Source organism: Microtus pennsylvanicus, chromosome 13 (assembly GCF_037038515.1).
Source record: "Microtus pennsylvanicus isolate mMicPen1 chromosome 13, mMicPen1.hap1, whole genome shotgun sequence".
Classification (NCBI taxonomy): Eukaryota; Metazoa; Chordata; class Mammalia; order Rodentia; family Cricetidae; genus Microtus; species Microtus pennsylvanicus.
In genome coordinates this window covers 37,174,444-37,192,736 of record NC_134591.1, presented here as the reverse complement: position 1 = coordinate 37,192,736, position 18,293 = coordinate 37,174,444, and the positions used below count along the sequence as shown (strand labels likewise).

Below are 18,293 nucleotides of genomic sequence, written 5' to 3'. Positions count from 1 at the left end.
TGGTGAGATCATAAATGTACATTGTTTCTGAAGTGCATGTGGCGGCCCTCGGCTACATCTTGAGGCTACGTGAGACCCTATCTCCAATAAGATAAATAAAATATTTTAACTACTAACCTTATAAGTTTTAAGCAAATAAAGGCAAAACCAATATGCTATCTCCCAACACCAGCTATGCTTGCGACAGTTACTTCATCAGCCAGCGTGCAGGCACAAGACTTTTCAGCACAGTCTGACTTTAAATCTTTAGATTAGACACACAGAACAGCTTAAAATATATTCTTTAAATTTATTTTAATAGTGTATATTAAACTGGGTTATACCAGCACTCTGGAAGCAGAGGCAAGAGGATAAGAGAGCTGGAGGCCAGGCTGGGCGACATAGTGAAACCTTATCTCAAGAAGAAGAAGAAGAAGAAAAAAGAAAGAACACAAAACCCAACTCAAAACAGGATGCACTAAATTTTTAAATGAAGAAAAACGGCTACAGATTTTCAATTATAAAAGGAGAAATAGAAGACTCCTTTGAGACGCTTTAAAACAGAGTCCTATTTCAACTACCCCTTCCCTTCTTTTAGCATGTATCCGCATTCCAAATTTTCCTCTAATACACAGAAATTAAATTAGAGTACCTTTGTACATGGGAAGGGTATGCATATCTAAGTGACAGCTGGTCAGGAAAGAGAGGATCCAGGCAAGAATCCCTGTGGCTCCCCCAGAGCCCATGCGCACCAGCACAGAACTGCCCCAAGCCCTCAGAGAGGCAAAGCCAACAATTAACATTAAAGAGGATGTGGGTATTCCCTGGGGAAATAAGTGAGGATGTGTTCTTAATAAAGGGGTAGGAGGAGGAGGCCCCGGGAGTCTAGAAGTCCCACAGACTGACCATGGTAAAATGGAAAAGATGAGACCATCGCATTATGGAGATGCTGTGAAGATAGCAGATGATAATTTTATCTGGGATCAACTGGAAAGTTTCCCCTCTAGTTCTGAACTCGGTGCACAGCACATCACTGTGGCCGTCTCTCAGAAACGCACTTACTTGCTTGGAACCGAGTGTTATTGCTGGTGCTCCGAATCAGCTGGAACGCCCTGCGGAACCCCACTGCATGCTGGGTCGGGCTGTCAGAGGGCTTGACACTGCTAACAAAGGTGGACATTTTCCTTTTTGTCTCACTGGTGGCTGGGGACAGGTAAGTCTTATAGCACTGGTCCAGTGAACAGGTCCTGACGGTGTCTGCCACAGTCAACACAGAAATCTGGAGGACAGGAAAAAACAAAAACCAAAACACTCAATTTCTTCTACCATTTAAAGATTCCCTTCCTTCCCTCCTTCCTTCCTTCCTTCCTTCCTTCCTTCCTTCCTTCCTTCCTTCCTTCCTTCCTTTTTGAGGCAAAGTCTTCCTCACGTTATTAAGGTTGACCTCAAACTTCGAGTTCAAATAGTCTTCCTGCCTCAGCCACAGGGACTAGGCTTGGATGTTTAGGTAACAGGAGAGCTTAACTAGGAAGAAGGCCTGTAGAACAGGTTCTGAGTTTAAAAACAAACGTCTGACGTTATCAGCCTGTCAAATTTGAAAGGAATTTGTAAAGGAGAGAACCCAAAAATTTGGCCTTTGAACCAAATTGAAGTAGCCGAACAGTGTCGGCATAACGGAAACAAATCAACAACGAAAGCATCCCTAAATTCACGCAGAAAAGCATGTTGGCAAAAACTACCCATCTTGGGTTTTCAAACTGGAGAGCAGCGTAGAGGTTGGGTGTGGTCTCTGTGTATTTTCAGCAATGAGGTCAATAGGAAAAAGTCTCTGGTGATGGAAAAGTCAAAACATTCAGGCTACATGATAATTGTCTGGGAACACTGGTGCTATCTGGTCCGCTGATGACTGAGATGTCACTATGACGAATCACACTGAACATAATAAAACAAAATAAAAAATAAGTGTTGCAAACACTCAAGAAAGGTTTCATGCCCCCCAGGGACTGCGGGATAACAGTCACCTTATCGTGTTCATCAATGGCTCGGAGGATGACCTGAGCAGCATCCTTGGCAATCTGGAGCTGGGTGTCCGTGACTGAGGCCCCATGGTCCAGGATCACGACTATGTGCTTGGACTGTGGTCGGACCGTAGAGACGTAGATGGGCCTAGAGAAAGGAAAAGGGTCTTAACACAGCTGTGAGCGCTACAGATGGGGGCAGGGCAGGTTGGAGTGAGAGTTCAGATGGGGGGGGGGGTCACTGAAAAGAACAGGACTGTGAAATTACGACTTTAGAGATGAGAGTGCATCTCCTGAGAGGCTGACTTCTTCCACACACTACAAAGTCCCAACTCACTTCTGCAGGGCCAAACTCTCCACTTACTATAAAGACTTGGCCCAAAGGGAGAACAAGGCCCACTTGCCAGTGTTGGCTTCTGTTTTGCAGACACGCAGGCAGACACACACACACACACACACACACACACACACACACACACACACACAGCGTTTTACTAACAGTAAGAAAGCTAGTGACCTGGGCGTGTGCTGGGCAGTTCTGGGTGGTAGGCTCCCCTTTCTCTTTCCATACATACACCCCTGGTTAAGAGACCCTCTTTCCTCTCTGTCTTAGCAACTCAAACCACCCAATCACGAAAGGCTTGGCAGCTGAGCGTTTCAAACCATGCCATGAAAATTTGTCTAAACCTGCACCAGCCATTCTTCCCGCCAGGTGCTTGTTTGCCAACGTGAAGAAAGAGGGGGAGCTGCAGAGACCATGGAGGAAAAGAATCACCTCTGATCAAAGCGGCCTCCGCCCCTGCGTGCATCAGGAGGGGCTGGAAGAAGGGGTTTAATGAGCGCTCTATTCATTTTCAACCTGGAACAAATTAGGGGTGACTTAAAGCAAATCGGCCTCCAGAGAATCCCGTCCTTTGTTGACACCTCTAACACGAGACTTTTCTGTGAACTGTGAGCTACCAGTGAGTCACAAAAGCCTGGGCACAAATTAAGAACACTAGTTGTTGGCAAGTCAAAACCCTTGTACGGAGACTACTTTAGCAGGTCACCGGTCAGAATCACCAAGCCAGCAGAGAAACGAGAAGAAAGAAACCCAGGAGAGGCAGCCTCAGGATGAACTGGGAATAGAACAGTAGGGACTCCTGCCCAGCCCTATACTGACACAAGGTCAAATGTTCCTCGTGTGTGTGTGTGTGTGTGTGTGTGTGTGTGCGCATACGCACACGCATGCATGTTCTAACTAGGGGAGAGGATTTTTCTTAAAATGATGTACCAGCTTCATTCTAACTGAATTCACCCATTTTAAAAGCCCTGCAGCTTTATCTTAAAAACTGGACGTATAAACAGCCCTGTGAATTACTAGGTAGACGGGGAAGCAACCCGAGAGCCTGACTGGTCCTTTCTCACGGTGCTGTGCTCTGAAACCCACTGGAGTCTTCAGTGGGTTGTAGAGAGTTTGCAATGGCAACTAGTTAAGACAAGTTAAGAGGCAGAGCTGGCAACCTCTGAGGAGGGAAAAACGGTCAGGCAGCCAAAGCGGCAGCTTGATGATAGGTAGGCTCGAGCTGGAACTTGTGGGCGAAGGTTGAATAGTGATGAGGCCCCACCCTCCCTCCTACGAGCTGGGTTTCCTTAGGGGCAAATGCCAGTCTTGGCTTCCCCAATGAGTCCAGTGGTTCTCCACCTGTGGATCACGAGCCTTTTGAGGGGGGAGGGTTGATTGACCCTTTCAAAGGGGTCACCTAAGCCCATTGGAAGCCAAGATATTTGCATTACAATTCAAAACAGTAGCAAAATTACAGTTCTTAAGTAGCAACAAAAATAGTTTTATAGCTGGGGGGCAGGTCACCACAACCTAAGGAACAATATTAAAGGGTCCAGCATTATTAGGAAGGTTGAGAACCAATGAACTAGATACCAAAGTCAAGATTTCTGGTCCAGTCTCCATGGCATTGTAACTGTAGCAGAGTCTCTAGGAAGAGGATGTGGAAAAACAGAAACAAAAAAAACCCCATACAAATAGTAACAATTTTCTTCCTTCCTCTTCCCCCTTGGGAAAAGTTCTGGATACAATTTGAAAGACGGATAAAGGGATACTATGGCATTGTTTTGAGAATGTCATGGAGAATGGGTATCTCCCACTTCCTCCAGGCTCTGAGCACCAGACTCCGCAGAAGGGAACCTGCTGGGGCTCAGAGGAGGTACATCTTTGACTAGGGGCTTCTGTAAATGATGAGCCTTGTTTTACAAATGATTTCACCGCTCCTTTCCCACTGGCTACCAAGTCCTTTTGGTGCGAGAAAGGCAATAGTGGCCTTTAAAATCCAAAGCTTTGCGAACAGCCTTATAGCTTGCAGTAGCTGAAATGTGCCTGTACACTTCAAAAGTGTAAAACCAAACCCATTATCTCAGGGAGGAAAGTCAGCCACAAAGAGCAACGTTATGCTCTAAGGTAGAGCTGTGGAGGAGGTGGGCTCATGTCTATTTCCACAAAGATGTTCATAGCACAGAACAGCCAGTGCAGCAAGCAATCACAGCTTTGGCTGCTGTGATAGGGAGCATTGGAAAGCTCTGGGCTTTCCCACTGCCCTCCCCTAGTGCAGGCACATCTATAGGTATCAAAGACAAACATTACTTCCAAGCAAGGAAAAGTTTCTGAACTGCTTGGGGCAGACCCGAGTGTGCAATTCACTGCTGACATTGAAATCCGGGGTCGTGCCGAGATCGGGCAAGACCTCTCGACCCCGAGTCCCAGCCCACCCCACATGCAGATTGTCACCAGCAACAAATGACCTTGGAAGGAAGTCAGCATACCGACTGCGGTGCTCATAGCTGCCCTTACACCGGAACTTGTGTGCTGGGAAGACAGTGAAAATTCCTTCTTCTGAGCTGAAATACTGCCACTTGATTCCAGGGTTGGATTTCAGGTTGTCGGCAAGCACTGGAAGAGGAAGAAAAGGAAATATCACCACAGAGCCCACAGGTGTGTGCATGCACGGCTCTTCAGGCATCTGTTTTGCATAAATTGCTTGTAGCATGAAGAAATCCCACCAGATAGAAGGTTGTAAATTTTCTGCAAAAAGTATTCCTTCTGCCCCTTAAAAAAACATCCTGCGAATAGGAAACGTGACATTTCGGTCACGGAAAGCCATTATTCTTCACATGGTAGGGTGACATTCTATGTCCTGGGTTATGTCTCCAGCACAAAGGATTCATTTGCACTAATCTTTCTGCTCATGGGGCTGGTCCGTGTTGGGCTAGTGTACACTCGCTGGCGTGAGGTCCATTCTCTAACTATGGATGCTGGTAACAGACCTTGTCTCTAGGGACTAGGTCTCTGATGTTGACTTTGCCTCCACGAGCCTCACTTCACAGTAATGGAAACAGCACAGATGGGATTCGAAGGGCCAGAACCGTATCCTTGAGGAACTCTGTTACTCAGTGAATGGGAAAATGGATCCCACATCTCCAGAGCTGACACAGAGGCTCGCTTTTACTTTATGACGTCTCATTCACAAGAACCTAGCATGTGGGTGATATTACTATTCTTGCTTTGGAGTTGAGAAATATGCTTAGGCCATGAGACCAAAAACCCCAGTTGGGGCTAGAGAGATGGTTAAGAGCACTGACTGCTCTTTCGGAGGTCCTGAGTTCAATTCCCAGCAATCACATGGTGGCTCACAACCATCTATAGTGAGATCTGGTGCCCTCTTCTGGCCTGCAGGCATATGTGCAGACACAACACTGTCTACATAATAAATAAGTCTTCTTTAAAAAGAAAAAACAGTTGGGACAGAGACCTTGGTGTCATGGCTGCTGTGCTTACATCATGCTCTACTCGCTGACTTCCTGCACAGCTGTGTCATGGATCAGACCTGGCATTCCCTCAGCCCCAGTGCTACCCACCTGTGTACACCCCGCCTCACAACCTCTTGAATTTTCAAATTTTGTTCTACTTTTTAAAATCCATCTGTGGATGCCAGGCCATGGTGGTGCACACCTTTAATACCAGCACTCAGAAAGCAGAGGCAGGCAAATCTCTTGAGTTCAAGGCTAGCCCAGTCTATAGAAAGAGTTCCTGTGCAGCCAGGACTTCAGAGAAACCCTGACTCAAAAAAAAAAATCAATCTGTGGGTTTGTGAGTGTGCATGTCCATGTATATGATATATTATCAATGTGTGGGTTTGTGAGTGTGCATGTCCATGTATATGATATATTATCAATCTGTGGGTTTGTGAGTGTGCATGTCCATGTATATGATATATTATCAATGTGTGGGTTTGTGAGTGTGCATGTACATGTATATGATATATTATGCCCACATGCCAGGGCGCCTGTGTAGATGTCAGAAAACAACCTTGGGTCTTGGTCCTTGCCTTCTGTCTTGTTTTGAAACAAGGTTCCCTGTCTGTTTGCCACTGTGTACACCAGGCTAGCTGGTCTGAGAGCTCCCAGGGGTTCCAATTCACCTCTCTTCACACCAGGATTATAGGTTCATGTGTTCGGGGTATTGTGGGCTCTGGGGATTCTGCCTCCAGTCCTCATGGGTTTTTGTTTTTTTAATACAGCCAAGTGCATTTTTCACTGATCTATCTTCTAGATCTTCTAGCTCTTATTTTGGGCAAGATCCTGCTAAGAAATCTAGGCTGTCATCAAATTCACCACATAGTTCAGGCTGTCCTCAAACTCCCCCCCCCCCTCGCCCCCAGGGCCTCAGTTCCTAAAGGCTGGGATTACCAGAGTGCATCACAATGTGTACCTTCCAGAAGTGTTCTGCTCTTCTCACAACCAGAAGCCCCTCCCTTTTTGGAGCCACTGGGCCTTTTCAGTCTCTTCCACAACAACTCAAAACTCCACTACACATTTAGCTATGCATAAATCACGGCTTCAGGCGCTGGAGCAGCCCTCAAGATGAGCAAAACCCCATCTTGCTGTAGGTACCAATCTGCCAGCAGAATGAGAGAGGGAAGCAGAGCTCAAAGCAGGGCAATGGAGGGAGAAGCGTGGGAAAAGGGAGAGAGCAGGAAACCTGAGGTGTTATCTATCCGGCACACACACAGCTCCGAGTCCACACTGCTCTGAATGCCCACGTGGCCCAGAGAAGGATTTGTTTCTCTAGTTGAGATGTGGCCGCGACAACAATGGGCGGCGTCACGGCTTCAGGAGCTCAGAGTTCCCAGGGTATTGCCTTTAACAAGGGCATGATCAAACAGAACCTGTGGTCTAATTTCCACGCTGCAAATGAGGAAGTGAGCTAACGGATGGTTCACAGCACTTTCGTAAGTCCAGCACATTTTGTTTTTACTACCACACTGTACCTATGTGTGTAAGCACAACTCTGGCTTTTCCCTCCAGTTACCATTTCCAGTGCAGACCAGCAGTAAGGTGGCCTCACCCCTCCTGAGCCTGGAGTCATGAATACACAGCATCTCCTGAGTATTTCCTGAACCTATGTAAAGCCACACCTGGCAGGTAGAAAGGTGTCTCACACACAGCTCTTCCAACTCTCGGACTTGCCAGTCAACAATTCAGTATCAAACACAGAAGGGTGAGGGAATAATAATATTATGCTTGAATGCCATGTTTACTATCAAGGACTATGAACATTCTCAAATGGATCTGTGAAGACCGGCAGGACAGTGTGTGTGGGGGGGCAGTCTAAAAGTATAACAAGGCAACCACACGGAGGCTTGCCTTCTTCCAGAGCTTCATGGAGAAGGCAAGTTGCTGATCTGCTCTGTCTCTTTAGCACTCAGCCCTGTGGCTGACTTGCCAGGATGCTTCAATATGCTGGCTGGACTGAATTCCTATCTGACACAGGACGCTCTTGCTTCGGTTCTCAAGTGCCTGTTGTATCTATGCTCCTGATGGCCACTAGACTTTGATCAGTTCTTCTCCGTTTGTTCTTGGCCTGTCAGGAGAATGGAATTGCTTGGCGGAATGGAAGACAAGAGATCAAAGGAACCAATCTGTGCTTTGCCTTGGACAAAGTTGTTGCGGGAGATGAGAAGTATACACTGAACCCTTTACTAACTAATCAGCACAATATCTGACGAGCAGCTTAGATGAGGTTTTGGGGTGCTATCCAAAGATAGGGAAGATCTACCAGGTTATGAGATGGAGCTGGCAACAGGCACCGGATGGGAGTACCTCCTATCTACCACATGTAATGCAAGGTGTCCTGCACACACCACAGGAGATCTTTGCATTTGGGCTGGCTTACAATGGTATCCCAAGATGCAACCTGTGTGGAAGGATGGGGACGTGAGAGCAGTGGAGTATCATCACCTTGCAAATGGTGACTTAGAAAGACAGGAAGCCAAAGGCTCTCCAATGTATCACAGGAATCAGTATATAAGCATATACCTGTGCACAGGGTAATTATATAAGCACGTATCATCTATGCATAAGGGAGAGTATATAAGCACATATCATCTGTGCATATGGTAATCATATAAGCGTGTATCATCTGTGCACAAGGTAGAGTACATAAGGGCATATCATCTGTGCACAGGGTGATTATATAAGCACACATGACCTGTGCCTACGGTAGAGTACGTAAGCACATACCGTCTGTGGTTGCAACGAGCAAAGTAGAACCCAGGGTAAAATCTATTTGGCTTTTAAAATCACTCTTTCTGAGTGAGGCTTATCATGCTTGGAGTTTTATCTATTTTGCATACATCCTCCTGCCACTGGCAGTATGTTCTCCGAGGACTGAGTTAACAAACAAGACAGCAATTAAAATACACAATCAGTGTTAAAATGTCCGTTGCATCTTTCTTCCTGGCGTGCCGTCTGGCATCAGAGCTGTTCCCAACTGTCACTGGAAGCACTCAAAACACAAAGGGAGGATCACGGCGTCAGTCAGTCAACTTCTCATTTGACTCTGAAATCCACTTTTGATGACCGTTGATGGGACAACATGTGATTGTGCTTTTAAAAAGCCACACAGTGCTGCTGGCCAGCTAGCCTCCTCCCAGGAATACATGCCCAGGGATACTAGGACCATTTTTATGTAAAGGAAAATAAGGTTCCAGTCTAACAACATGAAGCAGGGGTTGCCCAACACAAGCTCCGTGCTGATAAATTTTTGCCCTTTAATTCCAACTTCAGCAAGTCAACCTTAACATGCACAGGATTTCAGGTATTGGAATTAAACCAGAACGGCAGAAACCCACAGACACGCAGGAGAAGTGTTAAAATTCCTGCACAAGCCTGTTCTACTTTCCCATGCTATGAAGGACCACCTCCCAGTACCAGCACTGCTTTTCCAGTTTGGAACAGAGATGTCAAACTTCTGCTGAAGGACACATAGGAGAAATTCTGGCCTTTCAGATCATACCATTGGATAAAACTACTTACTTCTGCTAACATAGCAGGAAGGCAGCCACTGGCATGTACTTGATCAAGTGTGGACGTGAGCCAAGGAAAGAATATCTACAGAAATTGGTGTCGGTGGTTCTTCCCCAAAGCCATGCAAAATATACCATTGCAGGATTTGATGCATTTCCAGACATGTATAGTTTTAGCAATGTAGGGTTAAGCCAGCCCCCTGTAGGGGGCGGGTTTACCTCGGGAGAATGCGTACTGATAAATGGGCGCGCGGGAGGCGGCTCCTCCCTTTCTTTCCTACCTCCTGTGCTACGTGGGAACCTCGGTTCTGTAAGTTTAATTTAATCATTAAATTTGTATATATTCTTTAATATTTGCCTGCGTTTATTCACGCCGATACATAGCAATTACCATCTTTTCATTCCTCCATCACTTCTACATACTTGCTGAAGAGCCATAAGGCAGGCCCCCAAATCCAAGCAATGAAAGTTATTATCTCTAAGGCACATGAGGAAATGGGCTTAGAGAGCTTTTGCGACAGCCTGAGGTTTTCCTCTGAAAGAGAAGGGCGCGTGACTCAAGCCAATCTGAGATCGTGACGTCTGTCTCCTGCCTCCTGCCAGGCAATTTGCCCTTGTTAAGGTCACATCCGGGATGGAGTGAGCATGCTCTCTGGTGGTGTCAGGCTGATGTGGTGTGTGTGCAGACACAGAAGGGCCTCTTCTCTTCTTGTCTCCTGGGGTCTGAAGCCTTAACCTTGATCTCATATTTGCACTGTTCTCCAGGCAAGCCCTGCCAACCCTTGCAATAAAAAGGCAAACACTGCCTTTGGAAGTAAAGGAAAGCTCGATGACCTCATTTAAAAGTAACATCTGTAACAATAAACAGGCTCTAGGAAACTATTAAAAGGGAGCCAATAGGACCGGGAATGTTTTAAAAATAAATCAGAAGTCATACAGTGCGTGATCCATTTAGTCTCACCACAAAAGATCATTCTGGATCCTCACCATCATTCTTGAACTGACTGCAGCAGGCAAGGAGTCTCAAATTCCCCTTCTTGGGAGTCCTCTGGCATAAGATTAAATTTCATCCATTATCTGGCACTAGCAGCGGAAGATGAATATGAAGGTAATGAGACCCCCAGGTCCTAGGAGTCATCCATCAAGACAGAGCATCTAGGGCCAAGCAGGCCCCTCTCTGGCCTAGACGCAGAGGCGAAGAGAGCCTTACTAACTGTGGAGGCAACCCAGAGGGGCTTTCCACCATTCTGATATCAGTTACATGCTCTGGCCACTTGAGGTGGTGCCTAACTCAACACAGGGCCATAACATACACACACACACACACACACACACACACACACACACACACACACACACACACACACTTCTTTCTTTCTTCAAGGGTGTTGGAAAATGTTCAGGAAAAAGCTGGGTGCAAACTATTGGCCCAGGATGCATGGTATTTGGCTCCAAACCATTAACAGGTATGTTTGTATCTGTCTATATCACTCCAGAAACCTAACACACACACACACATACACACACACACATACACACACACACATACACACACACACACACACACACACACACACACACACACACACACACACAGCAAAAAAATCAATATTCCTCACTGAAGTTGGTAGCCAAACTTGAAGATACAGTGTGCTGTGAAAGTCCTGGGATTGGGGGAAGGGGCAGTCCTCTTGACACATGGTTAAGGTAAACTGCAGACTCCAGATCCCTAGACCTAAGATCTTGGAGGGCTGGCCCCCCATTCCATCCACATTCAGGCGCATGTTCTCTGAGAACTCCCTGTAGCACACAGGTTGATGTGATCTACACATCTGTTGCATAAATTCTAAAAGCTCACTCTCTCCTAATGCTAAAGCCAAAATAAATGAAATAGTCTGACTAAATCAGTATGGAAGCATTGGCCATCTTAAATAGGCTTTACAAAGTCAGCGACTCCCTCCCTCCATGCACGACTGCTTTGTTGAGAAAGTCTGCAAATAACACCACCTCATACTGTTAACTATGTCTTAAAAATAAATAAACAACCCAAAATATATGTAGTTTTCTGTGCAAATACACATATAGAGTTTAAAGAAAAATCTCTCATCTGGGTTGAAAGTATTTCCTCAAAGACCCCCTAAGAAAAACCAATAATGGGCATGAGAAGCCCTCTTTTGAGTTTTGGTCAGGGCTATCTAAGAGAATCTCCAAATATAAAGCCTATGGGGGTTGCTCTTGGTTATCCCCTGGGCTGGCCAGTTTTATGTCAACTTGACACAAGCTAGAGTTACCTGAAAGGAGGGCACCTCAACTGAGAAAATGCCTCCATAAGATCTGGCTGAAAGGAATTTTCTTAATGAGTGATTAGTGGGGGAGGCCCCTGGGTTAGAGGTTCTGGGATCTATAAGAAAGCACACAGAGTAATCCACTGTGAGAAAGACAGTAAGCAGTAATCCATGGCCTCTGCATTAGCCCCTGCCTCTAGGTTCCTGCCCTGTTTGAGTTCCTGTCCTGACTTCCTTAGATGATAAACAGCGATATGGAAGTATAAGTCAAATAAACCCTTTCCTCCTCCCCAGTTTGCTTTGGCCATGGTTGTTTTATCTCAGTAATAGTAACCTTAAGTAAGACACCCTCAGAAGTAGAAAGTAAGTTTCTATTGCTGAAGATATCATGCAAACCAGAGGGCTGTGAGCTGGAACGAATGCCTCTTTTCTGAGGACTAGCTCTCATGGTACCAGATGGGCAATACAACTTCCAAGGGAGAGAAGCAACCAACAATCCCACTCAGCTAAGACACTGACAAATCACAGCGCCGACGACAGCGTGGCCCTGTGTCCCTTAGGATGCAGTAGTGGCATACATACCATAGCAGTAACCAGCAGCTCTCAAATTGTCCTGAAGACAAGGACAATTAACAAGAGAGAAACCATGCCTGGAACTAGAAACCTGGTTAATTAATCAGGGCTAGTGAAGCCATGGATCTCGAGGAGACCTACAGCAATCTCTTAAGCCGGCACCATCTCCAACTACTTTCTAAACGTTCCTCTTATACTCAAAGATAAGCGTAATCGACCTTCATCAAGGAAATGTCTCTGCAACAGATGGAGACCACTACAGAAAAGCACAACCAATCAAAATGCAGGGTTGTGGAACACACTCCTAATGGATACACCTTGAGAATACTATCACATCTAAGGCTCAGGGAACATTTTGGAAGAAGAGCAGAAAGAGTGTAAGAGCCTGAGGGTTAGGGAGTCTGCTGTGAGACTGTGTCTCCTAGTATTATCAGAAGCTACACCCATGAAGTCTCACCATCATGCCTGCTTAAACATGAGCCGAACAAGAACAACAAGAGACAGACATGCTAAGTGGGCAGAGGAAAGCCCACACAGCCTCCAGACTACATCAAGGAGTACAGGTGACTCATGAAGGCTGAGAGTGGGAAAAATCGTCTTCCTTGGGAAGAGCTCATCAAATTGTTATCTAATACCAAATGGTCGGCCCTGGCAGCATAAATACAAGTCATATTCAGAGTTTCAGACTGAGCAGTTATATTTAGGAATTCTCTCTCTCTCTCTCTCTCTCTCTCTCTCTCTCTCTCTCTCTCTCTCTCTCTCTCTCTGCCAGCACAAAAAAAGTTTTTTAAAAAAGAGGCCATGACTCTGGAAGAGCGCAAGCAGGAGTACATGGGAGGGTTTGGAGGCATAGGAGAAATGATGAAATTACATTGAATCTCAAAAACAAGAGAAAAAAGTTTTGTCGACAACAAGCAAACAAAAAGCCCCAAAAGAAACAAGCAAACTAAATGCAAAAACTACAAATTAGAAACGGACAGGTAAATGGCGAGATTAAAAGCCTATTCCTGGGCTAACTTTAGGGGGTGGGGGTGCTTAGTCATGTCAGATATATACATTGAACACGAGATTTATTGGATGCCAATTACACTTCAGCCAAGCCATTGTGCTGACAGAACAGTGAAAGGCTTGGCACTTCATCCAGAAGTTTCCCAGATTGTGTGCCAGTTTCTATCATCAACCTGCGAGCATGACTTTTATCACCATCTTACGGAGGCAACATTAATTGACTCAGGATCCATGGTTAAGATTGTTACTTGATCTGGAAAATACTTGGGTTTAAAACCTTTGCTCTTTCCGGGACACCACAGCACTTGTGTAAATCAAGAACTACAAGATTGACCTTGGCATGTGGGAAGTGGAGGCAATAAGAACCTGAGCTCTAGGCTAGCCTGGGCTACACAGTGACACAATCACAAAAATAAAACAAATTAAAACAGGGGCTGGAGAGATGACTCAGAGAAGAGCATGTCCTGTTTCCCCCAAAAGACCTGAGTTGGGTTCCCAGCATACACTTTGGTGGCTCACAACTGCCTGTAATGATAGCTCCACGGGATGTGGTATTCTGGACTCTGATGGCACCTCTGCGCGCTCTCTCTCTCTCTCTCTCTCTCTCTCTCTCTCTCTCTCTCTCTCTCTCTCTCTCTCTCTCTCTCTCTCACACACACACACACACACACACACACACACACACACACACACACAGAGAGAGACTTAAAAATAAAACAAACAAAGAGAAGTAAAGATAGGCGAAGCTAAAGGAAGCATGCATGAATTAGCACTCATGCTGGGTATGACTCTAGAGGCAGAAGAAATACATACATGCGAGGTCTTTCTTAAAATACTAAGTTGCACTTGTTGGAAAATGTAGGATGTAAATAAATTGACGGGGCATGAGAAAAATGATTTTATAACTGATATAAGAAGAAAGACAAGAAGAAACCAACCATTGAACTGTTACAGCTGACATGTACTAGCTGGAAGCCGAAGTCCCTGTGTTTATCACTGACCCACAGGCTGGCTTAGCTGGAAGATGGCACAGACTTGAGCTGTGGCCTGGGAGAGCTTGATAAACAACCGCAGCACAAATGGCTCTAGGCAACGCTAGACAATACTGAGAGTAGTTAAGACAGGGAGTTTTTACATGACTGAGAAGCTATTCAGTAGACAGATTGTAATCCTTCTGGGGTTTACCACAGGTTAGTGATGTGAGCCTTAACTCCTTCCTATATCACTAACTTGGGGAAGACTAAGAAAGCTGTTTGGACATGGGCCCAGCCCTCTGCTGTACTCCTACTTAGTTCATGCTGGCACTTACTTCTTCTAAGACTTAGCTACCACAGAACGGATGCAGAATGAGGAACCTCAGGATCTTTTAAGTCTGGCAAGTCATCTGACCTTAAAATTCTTCTCCAGGGAGTCTCCAAAAACATCTTTCTGAGATCTACAACACACCTGGCTGTCTTGTAGCTTTTGTTAAATCCAAACTCTGCAAGGCCCCAGCTAGCCTGGCCCTCCCTTCTCTCCAGCCTCCTCCTGCCTTCCCGGAGCTGCACTGTCCGTCAAGAGCCGATGCTTTCACTCCCACAGACCCGCATTGCCCTCTTCCAAGGTCATCCTTAGCTCTGGATAACAGGCCTCCAGCCAGCCAGTCAGCTCTTCCTTACCCTCCAAATTTTGCTTTAAATTTCAACTTCTCAGCGGTTATTCCTGGATGACCTCCAATCAATAGCCTCACAGCCAACATTGTGTTTCTCAGCAAAACCTGATAATATTTTGTGCGTCATTTTTATAGCTGGTCTTTTAACATTTGCCCACTCGGAAGAGCTGTGAGTGACACCAGAACAGTTTGTCTGTCAGACTGTCACATTCCCAGAGCTTACCTTGAGCCAGCTTTTTTTCCTTTTTTTTTTTAAAAGTAAACATGGCTAGAATATGTAATCTGTGGCTTGGCTAAGTGCCTCACTTCTGTCCCTTGTGAGATTCCAGCTTTTTCAACTGCAAAGTGATGGATTTGGAAAAGGTGTTCACAAATTCCCTTGAGAAACCCAAAGAGGAAAGAGACAAATCATGATGGTCAACAGGAGGGAAATCCCGGTGCTCGACTTACAATCGGGTTAGCTCACAAACGTGCCACGAACGTTTGTGAAAATATCCTAAACTAAAAGTCCATTCGTGACCTACAATAAAGTTTAGCCTAGCTTGAATGTACTTCGAACACTTGTCTTAACTTATTGTCGGGCGAAATCAAGATAAAGCTCGTCTTACAATAAAGTGTTGAAAATATCACAGATATGCACCGCATGGAAACGAGATGGAATGTGAAGACCCTGGCAATACAGTACACTCTACAGCATGTGGACTCTGTGCTCTCGGGCGCGTCAGCTGACGGAGCATCTGCCCGCCCCTGCGGCCCAGTATCATGCTTTATTCTACATATCCACAGCACAGGGAAAGACACCAATTTAAAGTTCAAGGTATGATTTCTTCAGAATGGAGAGCCTTTCTGTACCACCATACAGTCAAGAGCCAGCAAGTTGGACCACGGTAAGCTGGAGACTGTGAACTTACAAAAGAACAAATTTATAGTTGGGGGTGATGGCACATAACTATAACACTAGCCCTGGGGAGGCAGAAGTAAGCAGATGTCTACATGGTCCGGGACAGGCAGGGCTACAGGGTGAGAGCCTGTCACCAAAAATAAATAAAATAAGTGAATAAATTAAAAAAAAATGAATTCCAGCTAGTTTTCAAAAAGTATGTAGAAAATGGGGAGAAATGAAAAAGGGGAGATTCGGATTTTTACTTTCCATCAGGATCCGTGGACACTGCACCAGCCAGATGAAAATAGCTAATTAAAATATTTAGATGAGCAAGATGGAGACAACTCAACCCCAGCTGTTAGACTGTGGGAGCCATTGCAGGCTGTGGTCTCACGTGAGGAAGTGTATTCCCATCTCATCAAGAAATAAAGTAATTACGGAAGTAATACCCCAAGCCTGGAAGAGCAGGGACCAAGCCTAACAGAAGCGTTTGGATGAAGCCCTGGAGAAGAGCAGGAGGCAAGTACTAGTTATACTTACTCCTAACATTGTTGTCTTTTGTCTTTTAATGTTGCCCTGGACTGTGTGTTGGGAACTTCTGGGAGGAGCTGGAGAGATATTTCTGTTACTCTTTCAGAACCTGGGTTCAATTCCCAGCACTCACGGGGCTGCCTACAACTCTAACTCCAGTCTCGAGGACTCGGCACCTTCTTCTGGCCTCTGAGAGCCCTGAACAAATATGCTACAGAGACAAATATGCAGGCAAACACTCAGATGTATAAAAAATAATAAAAATTACATTTCTAAAATAAAAATTATAAGTTCAGGGTTGGACAGTCACCTTCAAGGTAGACAGAAATTCACATGTCTATACCAATGAGACAGTTTTCAAAACACAGGCTCAGAGCATCGGAGACTCTTCTTTACTCATGATTAAGAAGGGTTTAGTAGTAGGTCTTTGTTACAACTTGGAGGCAGTTTTGTTAGCATAGTTAAGGTCAAAGTCTAGGCTCTGATGGCTGTAATAAACTAGGTTTAGTCACTCTACCGCAAATAGACAAATTAAATAACATAGAATTAGCAAAAGACAGAATAGGAGTCTCAGTGTGGTCCTATGGGAAGAGGAACAGAGAAGCCAGTGACTGTCCCCGGTTCATGGCTCACCTTCCAGATCCTAACAGAACATTTAGGTTTAAATGGAAGGCAAGGGATGTGCACGGTTAAGCAGTCCTTGTCCAGGTGTGGGCCTGCATCGTCTTCATCTGGATTCAGCTCTTCAGCAAACTGTCAGATCAGTTGTTGGTGCTGTGTGGTATCTTGTTCCAGGAGACAAACTCTCGTTCTGGCTGACACCAGGAGCCCAGCATGAGATTACCGGGGAAAATTCAATTTCTTGGGGCCTATTGCTTCAATAGTCTTCGAGTCAAAAGGGGGGCAGGAGTGCCTCTTTACAATAGCCTCTGCCCCGCATGACAGTGTGAGTAACTCTCCCCAGAGTTCATGTGTAGAAATTCAATCCCCATCGTGCCACGTGAAGACGGAAATTCAACCCGACTACGGGGTTCAAGAGTGGAGCCTTCGGAGGTAACTGGGATTAGCTCAGATCCTTAGGGGAGAGCACTATGACGGAATATTGGTGGCTGTGTAAAGAGGAGAGGGAAGAGACACTAGCAGACACAGACACAGACAAGTGCTCCTGTCCCTTGTCATGCGTCACCCTGTGCTGCTTTAGGACTTTGCTGAGGGAAGGCCAGCACTGTGAACCAAAACAAAATATTTTTTTTTTTCTATTGGGCCTGTCTTGAGTATTAGCTACAGTAACAAAGTAGGTTACCACAGCCCAATGCTTTCCATAATCCATCTTCATCAACCCAGGATTTCTTTGGTGACTGTTAATTCACCAGTATGACAAACAAAGCTGGACTTCAATGTAATATTAAATTAGAAGCCAATAAAAATAAAGTTGACTTGACCTCCAGACTCACGAATGCCATACTTCTATCCAAGAGTGTCTTTAGTGGGGATAGGGTGTGTGAGAACAACAGATTAGAAGTCCCGACTCTAAGACAAAATATGTTCTGATTCCTTCAGGGACTACTATTATGAAAGTGCACTTCTACACTAGTTTGTTTTGTCCTATAGCTGTGGGGGTAAAGACCTGCGCAGGAAAGGGTTTCTTTGTGTTACATACAAAGATCACAGCACATTCCTGAGTCAAGCCAAAGCAGAAACTTGCAGGCAGGACCTGAAGCAGAACCAGAAGGAATGCTGCTTCCTGGCTTGCTCTCCCTGGCTTGCTCAGCCTGCTTTCTTGTAGCACCCAGGACTATCCAGCCAAGGGTGGCACCACCCACAGTGGGCTGGACCCTTCCGGATCAATCTCTATCAAGAAAGTGCCTCAGGCTTGCCTACAGGTTACTCTTAGAGAAGTAGTTCTCCCCTACCCCCCATGCGCCTTCCCAGAATGGTTCTAACCTCTAGCTTGCATCAAGCTGAGAAAACTAAACAAACAAAAAAATGAAACACATTCTGAATAGTGAC

The 18,293-nt window shown here is 45.5% G+C and overlaps 1 protein-coding gene across 1 annotated transcript in view; it reads right to left on the bottom strand.

Moving 5' to 3' along the window:
* Nucleotides 1-18,293, bottom strand: part of Cachd1 (cache domain containing 1) — a 234,953-nt gene that overhangs the window by 56,758 nt on the left and 159,902 nt on the right. The window contains exons 5-7 of the mRNA XM_075945092.1: nucleotides 4,812-4,938; nucleotides 2,001-2,145; nucleotides 1,042-1,258 (exon numbers count right to left, since the gene is read on the bottom strand). Of these exons, the coding sequence (XP_075801207.1) occupies nucleotides 1,042-1,258; nucleotides 2,001-2,145; nucleotides 4,812-4,938 (489 nt within the window). The remainder of the gene's footprint in view (nucleotides 1-1,041; nucleotides 1,259-2,000; nucleotides 2,146-4,811; nucleotides 4,939-18,293) is intronic.